The sequence below is a fragment of the Citrus sinensis genome, chromosome 1 (genome assembly GCF_022201045.2).
Source record: "Citrus sinensis cultivar Valencia sweet orange chromosome 1, DVS_A1.0, whole genome shotgun sequence".
NCBI classification, from domain to species: domain Eukaryota; kingdom Viridiplantae; phylum Streptophyta; class Magnoliopsida; order Sapindales; family Rutaceae; genus Citrus; species Citrus sinensis.
The window spans coordinates 5,397,099-5,415,254 of NC_068556.1; the positions used below are offsets into that span (position 1 = coordinate 5,397,099).

The following is an 18,156-nucleotide window of genomic DNA, read 5'->3' on the forward strand; positions in this document are numbered from 1 at the left end:
ACATTAATATATCTCAGAGAAGCAACAAGATGATGAAAATTTGACGAAGGTAAATTCATCAGAAAACCAATTCAACTACTTATAACAGATGGGGAAATCGACAAAATTTACAAATGCTTGGAGTGTCAATTTACATTAAAAAGAAAAAAAAATGATTTCTTCCTTTTCTCTCAAGAAAATTGCACAGGTCATCTGATCCCCATGGAGGTAAAGCGGGGGAAAGCCAGTAAAGAAAAAATTGAATAAAAATGGGTAATTAACTGTACAGAAGACTATACAGATGTGTAATGTATATAACACTTCTATTTGACCATTTATGAAATATTTTCTGTACTATGAAAGCTGATCATGCATTCCATTTGAATCAAACGCAGTTGATGGTGGTCTCGGATGAGAAGATTGTGGTGGAGCAGTAAGAGCATAAGGTAGTCGAGACGAGGAACTTTCAATCAGACCAGCAACTCCAGCTGCCGCAGACTGAGCATTTGAAGGGAGGAAAAGATCATGCTTCTGGTCTTTATAAGCACTCCAAACCTGCAAATACCAATAACGTAACCAGAAAACAGGTTAAGCCTATTATCTAAGTCAAGCAAATAATAGCCAAGTTGAAATGAAACCACAAGATTAAAGATTTAAAATTTTTTGGCAATGCTTAAAATTGGCTTCTGTGCATTTAAGCAGACCGAAAGCCTACATCCTATATAAGTAATTCAGTACTAGTACTACACCAACAGGAGAAGAAAGAATTGGAAATTCATATCTCTTGCTTGGTTTAGGCAACATTTTACATTTTAAGAATTTTAGGAATTTAAGGATTTATTACTTGTTTAAGCTAAATTTGGTTTTGCCAAATTATCTTATTTTGGTAGCATTTATGTTACTGGAGCAAAACTAGATTTATTTCTTATTAGAAGTAGACTTATTTGCTCCAATCTTTAGGATTGGCCTCTATAAATAGGACATCACCACATCAATATTTTTCTTTTCTTGGTCAAACTTATGATTATTGAATAAATGCATTGACTTTCTACACTCTATTTTCGTCTCCATTCTTCTTCTCTATTCTGCCTCACATCACCACTTTTTAAACAGGATGCTCCAAGTTAATTCAAGTTCTCAACCTCCATCATCTTAAGCTAATTAGGATAAAAGACTAGACTAAATTTTCCAGACATGCAGCTTCTGGAAAGATGGTGCATACAGCTTAATTTAAGCAGAGAACAATCTTAAGTTGAGGGAAAAATAGAAATAAGTTTTGAGACTTACATCTGAGGCACTCAATATGTCACGTACTTTGGAACAATGAGCTCCTTCTGCTGCAAATGCATGCAAAACCTGGACCGACATGGTCAAACCATATGATTTTTAACTTCATAATCAGAACTACTGTGGAAAGTTGCTTCACATGCATAAATCATAATATTTTTTGGGTCAAAACCACACTAAACAGTTATTTGGAAAGTAACAGAAGAAAAGACTAGTGATTCAATAAATAACTATCAGAACTGAAATCTTAGAAAATATCATTTGGAAGTAAAAGATTCATAACTACTATTGAATAGCTAGATGAACTTTAAAAGCATGACAGGTTAACCCAATTAGCAAAAGGTATTTTGCTCCCTCAAAAAGGAGGTCTCAAATGACACAAACAGAAAGAAAGCAGAGTAACCCAGAGAAAGCTTGAAAAGCGTTGGAAAGCAAGAAAAACTATGATTTCCTTGTGTCAAAAATAAACAACTGCTCATGCATTTAACATGTATAAAGTTAGAAAGATATCGGACAAATCAAGAAAACATGACGGCAACTGCCCCACATAATGCAATCAATGGAATTGAAAGGTCTGCTGAATTTAAATTACATCACTTGAAACAGTTATGAAAAGGCAAAATCTTCTTTAGTAAGGGCATTAAGTGAGAAAGCCACCATGATGCTCATCATTCTAACCTCAATAGCAAGCACTCTGCCAATAGAAGCTTCAGATTCATTCCACTTCATCTGAGAGCTAAGCCCATTCCTTCCCCCAGCTCTCCAGTCAAGAAGGCCAAGAAGAACATCAACAAGCCCAACCCTACATTTAACAAAACATTTTCCATATCATAGAGTATTGAAGGTAATGGAATACAAAGTCTGAGCACATCCAACAGCAAATATTAAGTCTATATATAAAGATCACTATAAGTCATTTCCAAGTGCATTGATCATGCATATTAGATGCAGCCTCAGCACATGGAAGAGCATCATTCCTATAGCAAAAAGATTCTATTACATTAAAATGAAATATGAGGTGCTTTTCCTTTCCCCATATACACCAGGTAAGAAGTTTCATTAGTTTACAACATTTTCAATTATTGCTTTTGTAGGATTTACAATTTACAAAGCCAGTGGTTGGATATCATGTTGTTGCAATACCGATCACACTAGCATTAATCTTTAACACACAGGCACAAACAAGCTGATTAGTTGCCAACAAAAGTTACTCACTTAAGGCCTTGGGCTACAAGTGCATCCCTAGCTCGATTTCCAGCAACAACAACACGTTTCAATGTCTCAAGAGCTAAAATGCTTCCACCTTGCCATCCTATAGCTTTCATTAGAATTGGAACAACCTGAAAGAAAATTATCAAGAACGAAACAATGAACAAGATCACGTGACAAAGGCAGAAGAAACGAAATAACCCATACTGAGATCAAAGCCTAGACATACCTTGAATCAAGAAAATATTTAAAGTAAATAAAAAACACGATTAACTGCAATTAATACGTTCCTGATTCTCAAAATTGTCCAATGAATTAAAACTAAACAATAAAAGATATACGGAAAAAGAATTTCAAGACGTGCCAAGCAAGGCTTAAGCTGCAAAACTTGAGAGATGCGGAGTGGGGCAGTGAGATATTATAAGACAAACCTGAGGTGTTCCTGTACTTGTTGCAGCCATAGCTTCCGCACAGGTAGTACTAGCAGCAAGTTGATGCAAGACCCGCAAACAACTAAGGCGGACACGTTCTTGAGGAGTTTGTACAGGCTGCGCAGATCCATCATCCGATTCATATGTTCTATCTGCTTCAGAGTTACCATTTTTCACCTCCTCCGTTGACATGGTTTCTCGTCTTCCCTCATAAGCCACAGCAGCCACAAGTTTGGGCACATAACCAAGATATCCGACGTGGTCTGCAAGAGCAGGGTGTACTCGCAATAATGAAACCAAAGCAGCAGAGAGAAGCAAAGGAAGCTCTGGGTCAATAGCTTGGGTGTCATAATGTGTGGCAGCAATTGATGACAAATACTGATCCAGCAGTCCTTCCAAGAATCTCTTTGGATTTCTCAAAGGAAATTTTGGATCTTTAAGAAACAGCCGGACATAAATTCCGCCAACCTACATGACCCTAAATCTGTGAGATAAAGAACATGAAAAAATAATTCTAAAATCATGAATGAGCATGAACAAGTGAACCTGAGGCTCATCTCTCATTTCTTGCTGTGCAGATGCCTGCTCAGGTACATCCCAATCAACAACACGTCCTTTCATTTGTTCACGATATAGGTCAGATGCCATCGTTGAAATCTGTGCAGATAGAGAAGCTGCCATCGCTGGTGTCCATACAAGTTCTGGGGTTTCCGTAGTCTGTTCAAGTGCTGATACAACAGCTTCGCCAGGACCATCTCTTATAACTGATACCAGACCATCTGGGAGAAACCTTGCTAGTGTTATAGCAACTCTAGGCCCATGCATTGGTTGCCCAACAAGCTTCCCCAATAAAGAGGCTGCTGCAGCTCTTTGCTGCAATGGAATTTCTTCTGCACATCACCAATTATATTAACAAATAAATTGCTTTTCAAAAGATAAGATTGGGAAAAAAATAAGGCACAAGAATAAATTCATTACGTTGTGAAGGCAGGAGAAGTTCAAGAATGTAAACCACTCCACCATGCTTGGCAGCTGCCCAAGCAAGTTCTGGCGTGCTTGCCAAAGCATAAAGAACATGAAGAACCCCCTCACGACAAGCTGGTGCATAATGAAGCATCTGTAATAAAAGGAGAAGACTAGATCCATCTGCCACCATAGCCTCCAAGCAGGAAGCGCATGTTGTCAAGAGAGACAGCACATTCAGGCAAAGCTGAGGAATGTTGCTGTCTGGTGCAAATGGCACAGAAAAGCATTCAAAAAGAGGCAATAGCTTTTCTTTGGTAGAAAATATGGATGCCAAATTTGGATTGCTTGTCAATATGTTCTGCGAATTGGAAATGCAAAAAAAAAAAAAAAAAAGGGAAAAAAAGAAACAAAATCATATACAATGAATTGTTAACAACTTGAATGCGCAAAACACAACCGTACCTGAAGTGAGGTCAAACCAAACTGAAGATTTTTAATCATTACAGAATCTTCCTTGCCAGTCACTTTTCTGTCAGATACGGCTAAGGACTCATCATTAACTTTCCGTTCATTCATTGATGAATCAGTAGCATCACTTGGAAGCTCAAACGTCTTTGAGGATGAGGGATCAAGACTAAGTTTATCCTGAACAATCTTCGAGGATAAGCCATCCAGACTTTCTTCACCCTGGACATCTGACTTTGTAGCAGATTGATTGTGCACAAGATACGATATAAAATCAATTAAAGCAACACAGAAGGCTTCTGGTTCAGTGATCTCAAAATCAGGCTGATCATTATAGACCCTCAAGTAAACATTGCCAACATAAAGTTCCTTTGATAATGCCTCGTATAAAAAGCCATTTGAATCCTTCAGATCATATGAACCATCAGGACTTTGGCTTGCACGTTGCTGATCTACAAATTTCAGCAATTCTGCTCGAGTTGATGAGTTCCAAATAATCTACAACCATAAGCAGTTATGTGTTAGACTAAAACATTCATGTAGAAGTTCACAATTAGAATAAATACCACAAACTATGCAGACAAAGTGATTGACAGATTATGATATTTGCATGAATATACTAGTGAATCATAAACTAAAAACTGAAGTAGCTGAGTACAAAATTAAAAATGAGCCTGCAGCAATTAAAGACATCAGGAGTCATAAATATAAATCATCTCGTGGAACTCCAAATTTAATTATGGAAGACCTGAGGTGACCTGGCATGATGTCTGAAAACAACCATCAGGAGCATGAAAACACACATACTTTTTCTCAAAAATAAAAGAGCACTTGACATTCAGGAGCTTTAAACTGTAAATTGACAAGCCTGATATAGATCACACAAATAAGTGTGCTGAAAACAGCGCAATTTTAGATTAACAATAATCAATGAGATACCTAGATAATGCAATTGACAATTGAACCAGAATTTGTCTGCTAATTTACTAATTTAAATGCAGATTATGCGGTTGAACTCATTAAAGCCCAAATGAATAACCATTCAGAAAATGGACAAACTAAAAACTCTCTTTTCAAAATGTAGAGAATTGTTTTGAAGGAAAGAGGAACATCAAAGCTTGCAAGTCGATGAATGAATATGCAGTACCACATAATCTATGTAGAAGTCATTGTGTGCTCCGAATAATCAATCCAATTTACTAACAAAAGCCAAAAGTGTAGGGCTGTTAATTCAGTTTTTCGACATTGGCATTAGAATTTTCATCAAGGGATTTATTTGACATTAGAATTTTCATACTTCAGAGTCATAGCCCCAAAGCTAGTAGAAGAGAAACTACTAAAACCTTTCAATTAGATATAAGCATATATGCAGTTATCTAACAGGATTTGCGCTTGGAAATCTCAAATAAATTGGCATATAAATGTGTCCTCTCATCAGATAAGCACCTAATAAAGAAGAACATCAATGAACACTAGACATTTCTTGAACAGAAAAATACTCATTTACCTCTGGAGACTCCAAGTTTGTGTTTAATTTGGAAAGCAGGTTTTTGGGTATCTGATCTTTCAATAAACTTGCAAGCTTAGGAGTCAACAATGCTCTGAGAGCACTGGCTGCAGCCTCATTATAAGGTATTGAAATCCCATTAGAGCACAAACCACTAAGCCTAGAAAGGGCCTGGGCCGCTCTTACAGCATGCATATTTTTTGCAATTTGAACACTGGCACCAACACCATGTGACTCGTTCGTATCTGATTTTTCGGCAGTTGAGTCATATTGAAGCAATAACGGTAAAAGGAACCTAAAATAAACCAACATAATAAGAAGAAAATTAGATATGGTAATGTAAAATTTAGTACATTAATGTGTACCATAAGAACAACAAAATACTGATGGAGATCCATTTCAAGCCAACAACAAAAAACTGAAAGATGAATGGCTTCAGTGACACACACAACATAAAAAACGACAACAATTGAGACCCATATTCTTTTGCATTCAAATATGACAGACCTCACTTGATGTGGGAATAGCTGTGAATTGGCAAGTGTGATGAGAACCGGGAGCACTGAAATTCTCAGTCACCCATGACCCACTACCCACACCCAGGGAAAACGAAATAACATACGGGCATCCATAGATCAAATCGACCCGAACAACACATTTTAAAGTCTAAAATTGGCCCGGATTGAGTCTGCCCGCTACATAGATATGGCATGCATTGATCAAGCAAATGTTCATTATCATTATGTGTTACTGTTACATCATCCTAAAAATCAAGATCTATAGACAACAGTCTCCTCCTAGATCCTTCTTTTTTTTTTTAATATCCTTTCAGATGGATTTTAAAAACTATATTCACTATGAGGACAAGTTACAGAAAAAGAGAGGGACTAGAAAAATGCTAAAGGGAATTGTGCAAGTCAAATGTGCAGCACAATGAATAAAGTAAATCCAGATAATTTAACAGACAAGCATTTACAGTACATTGTACAGGTAACCAAATCTGAAAATATATTTTTTGACACACCTGATAGTATGTTAAAATAAATTATCTGAACTGGAACTCAAATACAATTAGCAAAGAGAATTAAAGAACTAAGAAGTGAGACCATGTAATTGAAAGAGTAGAAGAAGTGTTTTCCACCAAGAGGACATTAGCAGAATGTCAGTTATTTGTCAGTCTGAAGGGAGCAACCAAAAAAAGGAAAAAACAAAAAAAGGTTGCTTTGTTCAAGGGTTGACATGATTAAAACGAACTCAAAATACATGCATTTTATATTTTAAAAAAGCTAATCAACGGGAATTTAAGACTTCAAATGCAAAAGGCCCAGTCAATATCGATCAGTCTATAGAGAATCAAGGATTGAGAAGAACTTAATTTCAAATGTTGGAACATTTAAGACCACCTTAATTAAAAAAAAAAGAAAAAACGTTGTGAACAGAATTATTGCAAGGGACTTAAATTATATGGCCATTGGCAAGTTGGACTAGGAGACATAGACACCCAAAACAAAGAGAGAAAGAAACACCGAAAATAAGCTCACTAACCATAGCGCACCAGCCTTCAGCAATGCATCCTGAAGCTCGGATGACACAGATACATGAGCAATAGTTTGAAGTGCAGCATCAACAGCTCCAGGAACAAGCTCAAGTTCAGTGCAGTGTACAATGTCTTGAACTAATCCAGAAAATTGAAGCACCTCAGTCCTGGCACTCTCAAACTGACTTAAAACAGAAAACGTTCGCATCACATTTGTGACAATGACGGCTGAAGGTTCCATAGCAGGAGTAGTTTTCTGAACCACACACATGCAGCGGGAAAGAAGAGTTGAAAGAAGTTGAATCCCACCGTCTCTCACAAGCTCCTCACCATTCAACGAAGAAGATGCACACCTAAACAAGGTAAGTGGTCAACAGTTAACTTTCATTATATCCTGCTATCCAAATTCTATCAGTTAAACCAACAAGAAAGATAAGGTAGAAGGGGCACTTACGTCAGCCAGAGAAGCTCAGAAGCTGCAACGAGAAGAGGAGCTCTATCTGAGGAAAGGAAATTGTTATCATCCTCATCCACAGTAACTGCATTGAGCAACATCGGATAGCCAGCATATTTAAATGGTTCCAGTACATCTCCATATCGTCTGTATAAGATGCATTGTCCTTTCAATAAAAGCAATAACCTCCAAGGCTGTGGACCTTGCAAGCCTTGCATGGTGGCCTATAAACAATCATACAGGGTAAAGGTTTCGGCAAAACAAAATTAGTCAAATAAACACAAAAAAATGTTCAAAGACATTTAAAATAAAGGAGAATTTGATAGCTGTATACAATTTATAAGGTATCTTCAACAAAGCAGAACCATTACCAGATTAAATTCTTTTATTGGATATGCTTACTTTTACGATGTTGCCACATGAATTTCAGAAGTGCAAAAGCTAAATAGATCAACAATAGCATATAAACAAAGACAAAATCCCTTATTTTACAGATATCAGAAGGCTTTAGGATGCATCAAGTGAAAATTACTTAAATACAGGTAATAATAATTTATAACATACCCCTAACCATAAATCAAGAACTTCAATACAAAAGACAGCTCCTATATGGATCCAAACTCAATGTTAAAGATCTCATGACATTTATAATTTCAAGCAAGTTAGTATATACAAATTTCAAATCTACCTGAAGGCGCTCATAAGCTTTCTGTACTGCAAGAAACTTCTCCCTTCCTTCGGGATTTTTGTCAGGATGGTATTTCATTGCAAGTTTCCTATATTGGCGTTTGAGCTTCTCCTCATCAATGTTCTCAATCTTCTTGGATATATTAGACATCTCCTCAGAAGAATAGCTCTTATGGGAATCATCACTGGATACATCATCCAGGGATATCTCTAATATTTTACAAGCTTCTTCTTCTGAGAGATCCATAGGTCTACGTGTCAACTCTTCACGCCACATCACAAGTAATGACTGTAGAAACTCCACATGTTCAACAATTGGCCAATTTGGAAACTGAATCTCATCACATAAGTTCCGAAGATAATAACGGTGACACCACATTTCATCTTTGAGCTCAGGGTATGTCACTGGTGGCATTGGAGCATACTCATATAAAGAATGGCAGTGCTGTGACAATTTCTGGGGAAAATCACCAAGATGCTGCAAAACCTGGTGGGGAAGAAAGAAGTGCAGAAAAGCAGTTTACATGTGTACGATTGCTCAAGCAAAACGCCTTAAACTAGAGACCTAAGAATAATTCAGAAAGCAAACAAACAACATAAGTGGGTCATTTGAAGATTTGAGATACCTGACGAATCAGATTTTCTGCTCGCATTTTGTGTGTCCATATGATCTCAGGAGTGTCAGAATCTGATACCATTGCTGCTGAAAATGCAGCTGGACCACTACGCTCCAACACATACAACAAGGACTCTGGGAGAAGCCCTCCCAATACACTACGTTTTGCCAGAGGCAGTGAAGACGAAACTGCAGCTTCTTCCCCACCATGAAATGCTTGATGCACGTGAGTCACAGAAAAGAGTTGAGCAATTGAATAGAGATTTGATCCAGGGTATGCTAGAGCAAAATAGAAGGCACCAGTGCTGTATAGACGTATCATGGCCTTGGGATTTCTTGTGACAACAGCCTTCAGCAAAGCCGCAGCAGCCTCTACGATACTTGGTTCCCCAGAAAGCATAGCCTTTTTTTGACAAATAAAATTAAAATTAAGTATTGCAACATAAACAACAGATTTTCCTCTGATAAGAAACTGAAAAGTGTAACAATGATGAAAAATCAACAAATACATATCGTAGACCAGCTTCCGAAAAGGATGCCAAATATAAATATATAAAAAGAAAGAAAGCACCAAAAGATAGGGTTTAAAATTAAAAAAAAAATACAAAATATTTTGAAACAGTCTTAAGATTGATGGAAAGTACTAACCCACCCATGTACAAGACAGAATAGATAAGTAGTAACATTTCAAGAAAGCCTAAACGAAAAGATGTATCATTAAAACCCAAATATCACCTCTCTTAGAAAGGAGGTTGTCAGTCTACCACCATATTTTTATGTAAGCTTCAAAACTAAACAGCCGCAACAATCACCTGGGCAATATGCGGAAGGCAGCGTGAGCTTGATAAGATCCACTTTACCCTCGGAGTTGGAGTAACTATCTCTCCAGCATCATCCAAATCTGAATGTGCAGATACCATGTTATGCAATATGGCTAATGCTGCCTCACCTACCTGTGTAGTATAAAGAATCTATTATAGTAAAGGGTTTCGAGAAAGCAATATGAGATGACACACGTGCTAGAGATAGGCGATGTATCATTGTTGGCAACAGGCAAAAACATCAACTTGTATCTCAAGCAATTTATACTTATTTGGCATGTATAAAAGGATCTGCATTGCTAGTGTTGAACTGTCTAAATAGGATTTATATTTTAGCAAGTTTGAAAAACAGAGAAACATCTGCAGAGTAAAAGAAGGGTAGTAAGAATAATATTGTTAACAGTATAGGATCAGGCTATAAGTTTGGGGCAAACACACCACTTTTAAAATGGTATAAGAGCCAGATTTCAATCTTGCAACCTGTGAGTTCTAGGTTCCACAGACCGTATTTTAGACATTTCAAAACTGCTTATACTCACACATCTCAATTGTTTTTAAAAAATATTGAAGAGGGTCCAAAGAAATATTGAGAAACACAGATATATACAAGTATTCATTTCTCTGGCTCTCTTTTTACATGGTGCTTTAACTGTGAGTTAAGGATGATGCCTGGACCACATTCCACAACAAGTGATTACATTTCCCCATATGATAACACTAATCTACAAAGAGCACATCCTTAGAAAAACTAATTGGTCGGTCACCCATTATTCAATAAAGAGCATAAGGATTCTTGTAATTGGAAGCAATGACAATACCTGAGTTGGTGTGAGAACAGGAACCCGAACAGCAAGCGCCCAACGAAGTTCACGGATATCACGTAACTTTTTCCAATCTAACATCCCAGAAGCCCAACACCTAGTTGTCCAATCAATAGCTTTCTTTGACCAAAATCTTCTAATGGCATCCTTCTCCACTGGTCCTACTTGTGCTCCATCCTTGTCAATAAACATCCATTCCTTAAATGGTTCCATGAATGCTGTAGCCGCTAGTAAATTTGACTGTAAAGGAATAGCAGTTCGCTCTGAAGTTTCATGCACCACTGTCAGCAGATCAACAGCTAATACACACCCTCCAACCAAAACACAAGCCTCGATATTTGCTAAAACCTTCATTAAAACCTACACATGCAGTAGAAGAAAGAAGATAAAGAATTATTATTTTAATTCATGGCAATAAATGCTGGCGTTAATTTAGACTTTTTTAAAACATCCCACAGACCGGTCCATTCCATTGACCAGTTTGTTCACAAACACCAAGCAAACAAGTATGGATCATAGATACTATAGTGGTTGCCAAAATTTTCTAAAATTTTCTAAGCCTGGCCAGTTGTCTAAAAGGCCATAAACTTTTATCTCAGGGGCATCAATGTACGCCATGAGGAGTTCAATATCAATGTTCTGTTCCCCATATCTTTGAGCTCCAACTCATGCAAACAAGCATGTAAAGACAAAAACACATTGTCATAGGAAGTGGTGACCATATACAGAAAGAATACAGCCAATGAAAGTCATACACAAAGTAAAATGTAATCAACCCAAGCAACAAACTAAGAAAAGAAAGGATAAGATGGAAAAAGGTGGGAACCTCAATTTCAACATACCTTCAGAAGGAGAAGAAGACGGTGTCTCAAAGCTCTATCGTCCGTCCTATCTAAAAGAACTGTAATATGTGCAGTACCTTCAAAAGGTCCAATTGTAGTATAATGCTGTTCATATACAATTGCCATTGCCCTAGCACATAGCTCCCTAACTGAAGAACCTCCGCCACCTCCAAAACCATCCAATCTTCCCATATCACACCAATCATCAGATGCACCCAACTCATCAGGTATTGCACCATCTACTGTTAGGCCTATGTCTGCATCACATAAGAAACGATGATAGAGTGCTCTAAAAAAGGCAACAGGATCACGCAATGGAAAATCCTGTGCCCTGCCACTACTGCCACTCTCAAGCAACAATCGTAAGTAATATTGACCCACACAAACTTCTTTGGACAAGCTAGGATAACTAACAGAAAACTCAGGATAATTCCAAGAAATCTGTGGCACACTATCTTGCCCAGTCATAGTCTCAAGGGTAGCACCTCCAGGAACTATATCCTCAGTACGCTCTTTCTCGACATCTAGCTTATGAACTTCAGCCTGCAAAGCCTCCCTCAGCTCCTGCCTAGTACGCTCATTCCATACTAAATCTGCACGATTGTGATCAAGGCTAAAAGCTCGCCAAAATTCAGGCCAATTAAGAAGCAGCCGACCAGAACCTACAGGTGTGCTCTCTACAACAACCTGAGCAGGAGCTGGAATGTCTGTGTTCTGGAAACCAACTGCATTAGCATCAGAATCAACTGAACTTGTAGCTTTTGGATCTAGTGATTCATGTACACCCCTTAACGGAGAATCAGCTGTGGCAACAACAGCGGGATGATCATTTTGGGAAAAGCCCATATACGGTATATCGCTGACCAAATTTTCACCAGAACGAGCAGCCGGAGATTGGAAGGCTGAAGCCTGTCCAGAACTCGGATCTAGATTAGATGTTTGATGGCTACCTGGCCCTCTAAAAGCACTTGTTTTCTGCCTTGTTGGGTCATTGGCTTCAACATTATTAACATAAGGCACAGAATGCTCTTGAGATGCAATTCCTCTACCAGGACGGCCTTTCCTCTGTTGGAGCAAGCGTCTCTGTCTCCTACTGGTCAATGATCCTTCTAAATTTGCATCTTCAGACAAAACTCCATCAGAACGTGTGTGCAAATAAGCAACAAGCCCAGGAGGTAGCACTCTAGACAATAAATCTAGAGCTGGTTGATAAGAATCTGCCCAAAGAGCTACAAGTTGTCGACTCACCTCACGTCGCTCGCCAGCAGGAAGGAAAAACGCGTGCAACAAATGCCTCAGCAAAGCACCATCACGCAAAGCAGCGTCGCGCATCGACTCTGCAGCAATTGCATCTTCTTCTGCAATAGTACGCATGATAACAGCAACTGTTTCCCTTACACTTTCAGCGGGATGTCCAAAAAGTGCAAATAAACGACGCCGCAAACCAGCAACTTGGCGCAACAATTCAACAAAAACAGTGTATTGGGTGGTTTCACTATGTGGTTCACATATCATTGTCTCAAGAACTTCAACAACAGCCATTGACAGCAAAGGGGATACTGACATAGGCCTCAGACGGTTGACCAGGACAATAAGATAGCCCTGTTGAGAGAATAATACAGACTTTGTGTGCATCATTGTGGCATGCTGCTCTCCTTTAGAATCAGTTAACATATTTGTATCCCCAGAACCACCGCCAATAAGTATAGCAATCAGCCCTGCAGCTTCAGCAGCCACACCCTCAGATCCATTTCTCAGCAAACCCATTATTCTTCCAACAGCAGCAGGAAAAGACATCACGTGTGACGCTGCAGTTCTTGAAGTAAGTAGTCTACGCAAACATGCAACAAACCCCATCACGGTTGCAGCAGCTTTAGGTGAAGGAGGTGGTAAAGGAGGGGACTCTGGAGGAAGATTTGGGGTAGATGGAAGCATTGTAATCAATGCCATCAAAGTTACCTCAGGCACTTCAACACTAGGAGGCACTCCACTGTATGGAATACAAGCATTGAACTCCCGTATTCTACGCCATAGCTTAGCTCTTGAACCAGAAACTTGGCCACTTTCAGCAACAGCATCTTTGGCAACTGCTGCCAAGTGTTTCAAATGCATGGATGTACTTTCCATATCAGCAACAGGACGCTGCTTTCTGACTTGCATGCGAACAACTCCACAGGGTGGATCAATCCGATGACCAGGCATTGTCAATCTTGGTAAAACTGGCACAGGGTAATGACCCTGCTCAAGAAAAAACCCAACAGTTTACCACTAAATCACCAAATTCATCATCTCACAAATTAAAACTGTATATCAGCTTAAAAGATCAAGGAATACAAGTGTTTCAGAATATTATGTTTTAATCTGTTTTTAGAGGCAACTGAATCTAAACTGCACATTTCAAACTTTACCATCTAATTCATCCACCCATTAATAAGAGTATAGGTAAACAAAATCGTATAGTGGAATTCAAATAATTCATAGCATTAAGTTTCAAATCCACATTTACAAGCATGAAGCTAGTTATATTGAACAGGAAGCACTAAGTACTTACTTCTGTCTGCAAAACATCCCGAACTGCAGCAAGTAAGCTGTCACGTGATGTGCTTGCGTATACCTATAAAGCATGGCATATACATCAGATAGTTTTACCTTTAAATAATTCAAAATTTTAATGAAATTTATCAATGCTTACATGGATGGGGCATCCATCATTGAATTCAATAGCAAACATCTGGGGCTCCTCTGCAAATCGAACGAGCGAGCTTACAGCAGATAAAGGGCGAACAATAACAGCCTGCACACATCTAATGAGATTCTCAGGAATTGATACAACTCTGCAGCATGCACATCATCTTATAGCTTATTAAATGTACAAGTGCTTTTAATATTTTACACTCTCATAAAGTCCTCGACACAGTAATAAAATGCACACAAATTGCAGATCTGGGAGCATGCTTGTATATTCTTATAATGCATTTTCAAATTTTACCCCCCTTCCACCTAAAACACAATTGTGGTTTTCTTGTAACGTAGTCACAGCAATTACATACAGCTTTACAGGAGAAAATTACGTATTTGTCATAGTATATCTATGGACACAGAGACAAGAAGCGGACACAATCAAATATACTTTTAAGGCAAAATTTCTTAATTTGCATATTGGGCTTATAAAGAGGCAGGCACACCGAAACACAGTCTTTAAAACATAAATACATAAGTTCAGTTGGCATATTGATTGATCATAAGATGTAAACCCTATGTATCTATCTGGCATCAAAGGTACAAAATTTATACAATTCATCAGCTTACTTCATAGTTATCTGGGCGTCTTTCAACAAGTGAGACCCTTGTAAGGATGAGTTGACGTGAAACAGCACCACCATGCTCCCCAAGGCCTCCTTTAGGGCCAATTCCCAAACTCAGTCCAGAAACATTTAACGTTCCATGAGCAGCAGAGCGCAACCTCGTCACCGACCAACCTCCACAAGGGGTTTCATCTGCCCCAACAGCTTCTTTGGCTGTATTTTCCAAATTATTGGCATAAAAAGAACAGCATATAAAATGAAAATATTATTAGTTCCACAGAGATATATAACTGCAAATATTAAATGATAAAAAACTACCTCGTCTCTTTATGTACTCTGCCACAGAGAGGGGCTGGGAACTGTCCACAGATAGTGACAACCCAACCATCGATTTGGCAGTTTTAGTCTGCATAAATTTGTTCAACAGTACAGTTATTCAATGCAAAACATCTACTAGAGTATAAGCGTGATCCAATTGGCATTGTTTTAAATTCCAGTTCTCCAGGGAACAGGCATTTTGCTCCCAAAAGCAAAACTTGAACAATTGCCAGTGAAAAGGACCTAATTGAGATTATTATGAAATAATAAATTAATCACTAAAGTTCCCATCCTTACCAAACTTGAAACGATAGCAGAATTGGTGGTCCCTGGAGCAGCCTGGAAAGCTTTAGATTTTCTCCCATATAAAGGACAAAGAACAAAACCTCCAGTTTCACTTCTCTTCCCATAGGCATCACTTAATAGAACGATGGCAGGTGAATCCATGTCTCTAAAGTCCAAGCACCACCTCAGGTCTCCAGATCGTAAATCAGTAAGTTCAACTCCAACATAAGTAACTTTCAATTTCTGCAGCAGTAAACAGAGTCAGTGCAAAATTTAGTAGTTCCACAAGGAAATCGAGGTATCCACTTATATAGTACAATAGTAAATACATTAAGATGATATGAAAACTATGGCTATCCTGCTTTAGATAGAGCTCAATCCTTTCTGCAAGGGAAGGGAAATGATTATATTAAAGAAAAGAAATTTAAAACAGTGTTCAATTGAATAAAAACTATAACTCAATTTTGCACATTTCCACCATATTCTAGAAATAGCCCAAAAAAGGCAATGTACAATAAGATCAAAGATACAGTTTTGCTCAAGAGCAGCATTCTTTAAAAAAAAAAAAAAATGCACTAAGGGTATCGTGCTGGGGTCTGCTGCGAAGTGAAAACAGTAGATCTTAAGTATAAGTTGATGGATGATTCATCAACATTAAGCTTCTAAGTGGATATTGCAAGTTACAAATTACAAAAGCAACAACATAGGAGCAACCACATTTTATTTCAAAATGCCATAACGTATCAATCAATAAAACAAAGTAATTGCTTTCCAAACATTTCCTTAAACAAAATACATTTGTCAATTAAGAATCAACAAATTCACCCTCTTTCCAGTACCTCATGTCCATCAAATCAGACACTACTCACTAGCCCATAAACCACTCAGTAAACAAACAGTACACAACACTGAATCATATAACACAAAAATTGAACAAAATCCAACGATGAACAACTAAATTAGATAATATTAGAAGCACTTACATAAGCAACCCATTCCGAGTTCCGTCTCCGAAGATGAAGCACTGGAAATTCCGCGACAGCATTGAGTCTAACCCACCTAATTCTATGCAACTCGGTCAAGATACTCGCCCTAAACCTTGATGAAAACTTAAACGCCTTAAATTTGCCACGCCCATCAGTCCTAACGCTTATATTAAACTCATTCGCATTATCATCGCGGCCGATGATCGGCGTGGCACCTTCGAAATCGGACGCCACTTCATACGAATTGGTAACGGCAAGCGTGTTGGGGTCCAACGTGATGATGGTAGCGTTAGAGATACAAAGAATCCTCTTGTAACGGCCGCGCCACGAGTGTTTAACGACCAAGTAACGGGCGAGGTACTCGGTCTCTTCCGGAGGCGGATGCGGGGCAGAATTGGAAGGAGTATTAACGGGGTCCATTTTTTGTGACGGCTGGGGGTGGGGGTTTGGCGAGACGCGGTTCACAGAGTCAATGTGCTGGAGGTAATGGAGGGTGTGGTGACGTGGCGCATGTTGCTGACGGAGAAAGAACCAGAAGTTCACTCCGGCATGGTTGTTTGGTCGGGCGGCCGCAGCCGGGTTGCGGTGGGACTGATGAGACTGATTCGCCCCCAGTTTTCAAACGTAATTACGGATTTGCCACTCTTGGATTTACTTGATCGATCGCTAACCAACCCTAAACTTTCATCCAAAATTTTTTTGAAAAAAAAAAATTGAACTGAAATCTGAGTGTTTATTGAAATTGTAAAATTTCGGATAGCGATCGATTGAAGAATTTAGATGGAATATATTAGAATTTAGAGAGAGAGTGGACAGCTAGGCAAAAGGAGTCGTATTTTGTTTTGCATGACCTTCACCTCACCGTCGAAGGCTTTTTCTGATGGAAGAAAAAATTGTCACCTATCGGTTACCCTTATGTAACGACGTCGCGTGATGTCTTCCGAGTAAATTATTCAGTAGTAGTTCTTGTAAATAATAATAATAATAGTAATCATAATAATAAAATTTATGTATTGGGCAGTGATTACGGTTAACTTTTATCATTTAGTTGAGGTCCGGATACAGTGCAACGGTGGTATTGTGCCATCGTTGTACAGTATAATTAGATATAAATTATAAAAAATTAATAAGTAAAATTTAAAAAAGTTATAAAATTAATAAATTTTCAGGCTTTAGATATTTAGTAAATAAACTCTTACATTTATATATTCGCAATAAAAAGATCAAATAAAATGATTTCTGAGTAAAATCTCATCATCAATGAATATATAAATCAAATCAATTATATAACAAAACTCATCTATATGGGCTTGTTTGTTAAATTTATGAAATCTAAAATTAAAATTTTTGACCTTTTCTTTAAATTTACTTCTTTTTTAGTAACTTATGTATGATTTTCAGTCATTTATATCCAAATAGAAATGGTGAATTTGTGATTTTTATTTAAACGAAAAAAGTTTAAATGAAAATTAAATATTTTATCCTAAAAATATCTCTATTAAATATACCTATTTCTAAATTATAAAACATTATCACTTTATTCGTTTTGACTTATAAGGATATAAATATCAAATAACCATGTTTAAATAATTTTATATTTATAAAAACAAACAAATAGCTACTTATATTTAGATATTAAA

The 18,156-nt window shown here is 37.8% G+C and overlaps 1 protein-coding gene across 2 annotated transcripts; it reads right to left on the reverse strand.

The window, feature by feature from the left end:
* Window positions 1-54: 54 nt before the first annotated feature.
* LOC102628046 (dnaJ homolog subfamily C GRV2) lies at window positions 55-17,430 on the reverse strand. 2 transcript variants are annotated; one of them, XM_006475689.4, is made up of 22 exons: window positions 16,514-17,430; window positions 15,543-15,773; window positions 15,246-15,333; window positions 14,932-15,140; window positions 14,315-14,416; window positions 14,174-14,236; window positions 11,623-13,860; window positions 10,778-11,140; window positions 9,951-10,091; window positions 9,149-9,541; window positions 8,524-9,009; window positions 7,836-8,059; window positions 7,390-7,734; window positions 5,845-6,139; window positions 4,335-4,835; window positions 3,885-4,230; window positions 3,453-3,796; window positions 2,907-3,374; window positions 2,482-2,606; window positions 1,945-2,068; window positions 1,267-1,335; window positions 55-534 (listed from the first exon to the last, which is right to left on the reverse strand). In XM_006475689.4, the coding sequence occupies exons 1-22, from the start codon at window positions 16,934-16,936 to the stop codon at window positions 334-336; spliced, it is 7,779 nt and encodes a 2,592-aa protein (XP_006475752.1). In that variant the 5' UTR covers window positions 16,937-17,430; the 3' UTR covers window positions 55-333. The 2 variants fall into 2 exon arrangements, with proteins under 2 accessions (XP_006475752.1, XP_052298050.1); XM_052442090.1 differs by lacking the exons at window positions 15,543-15,773; window positions 16,514-17,430 and having other exon boundaries at window positions 14,315-14,426.
* Between the last annotated feature and the right edge of the window lie 726 nt (window positions 17,431-18,156).

Excerpts from the sequence above, each read along its gene's own strand:
- LOC102628046 (XM_006475689.4), bottom strand. The coding sequence starts at position 16,936 with ATGGACCCCGTTAATACTCCTTCCAATTCTGCCCCGCATCCGCCTCCG. Across the intron at positions 15,334-15,542 it reads CTGCTATCGTTTCAAGTTTG|ACTAAAACTGCCAAATCGAT; the intron begins GTAAGGATGGGA and ends AAATTTATGCAG. Across the intron at positions 15,141-15,245 it reads AGAGTACATAAAGAGACGAG|CCAAAGAAGCTGTTGGGGCA; the intron begins GTAGTTTTTTAT and ends TGGAAAATACAG.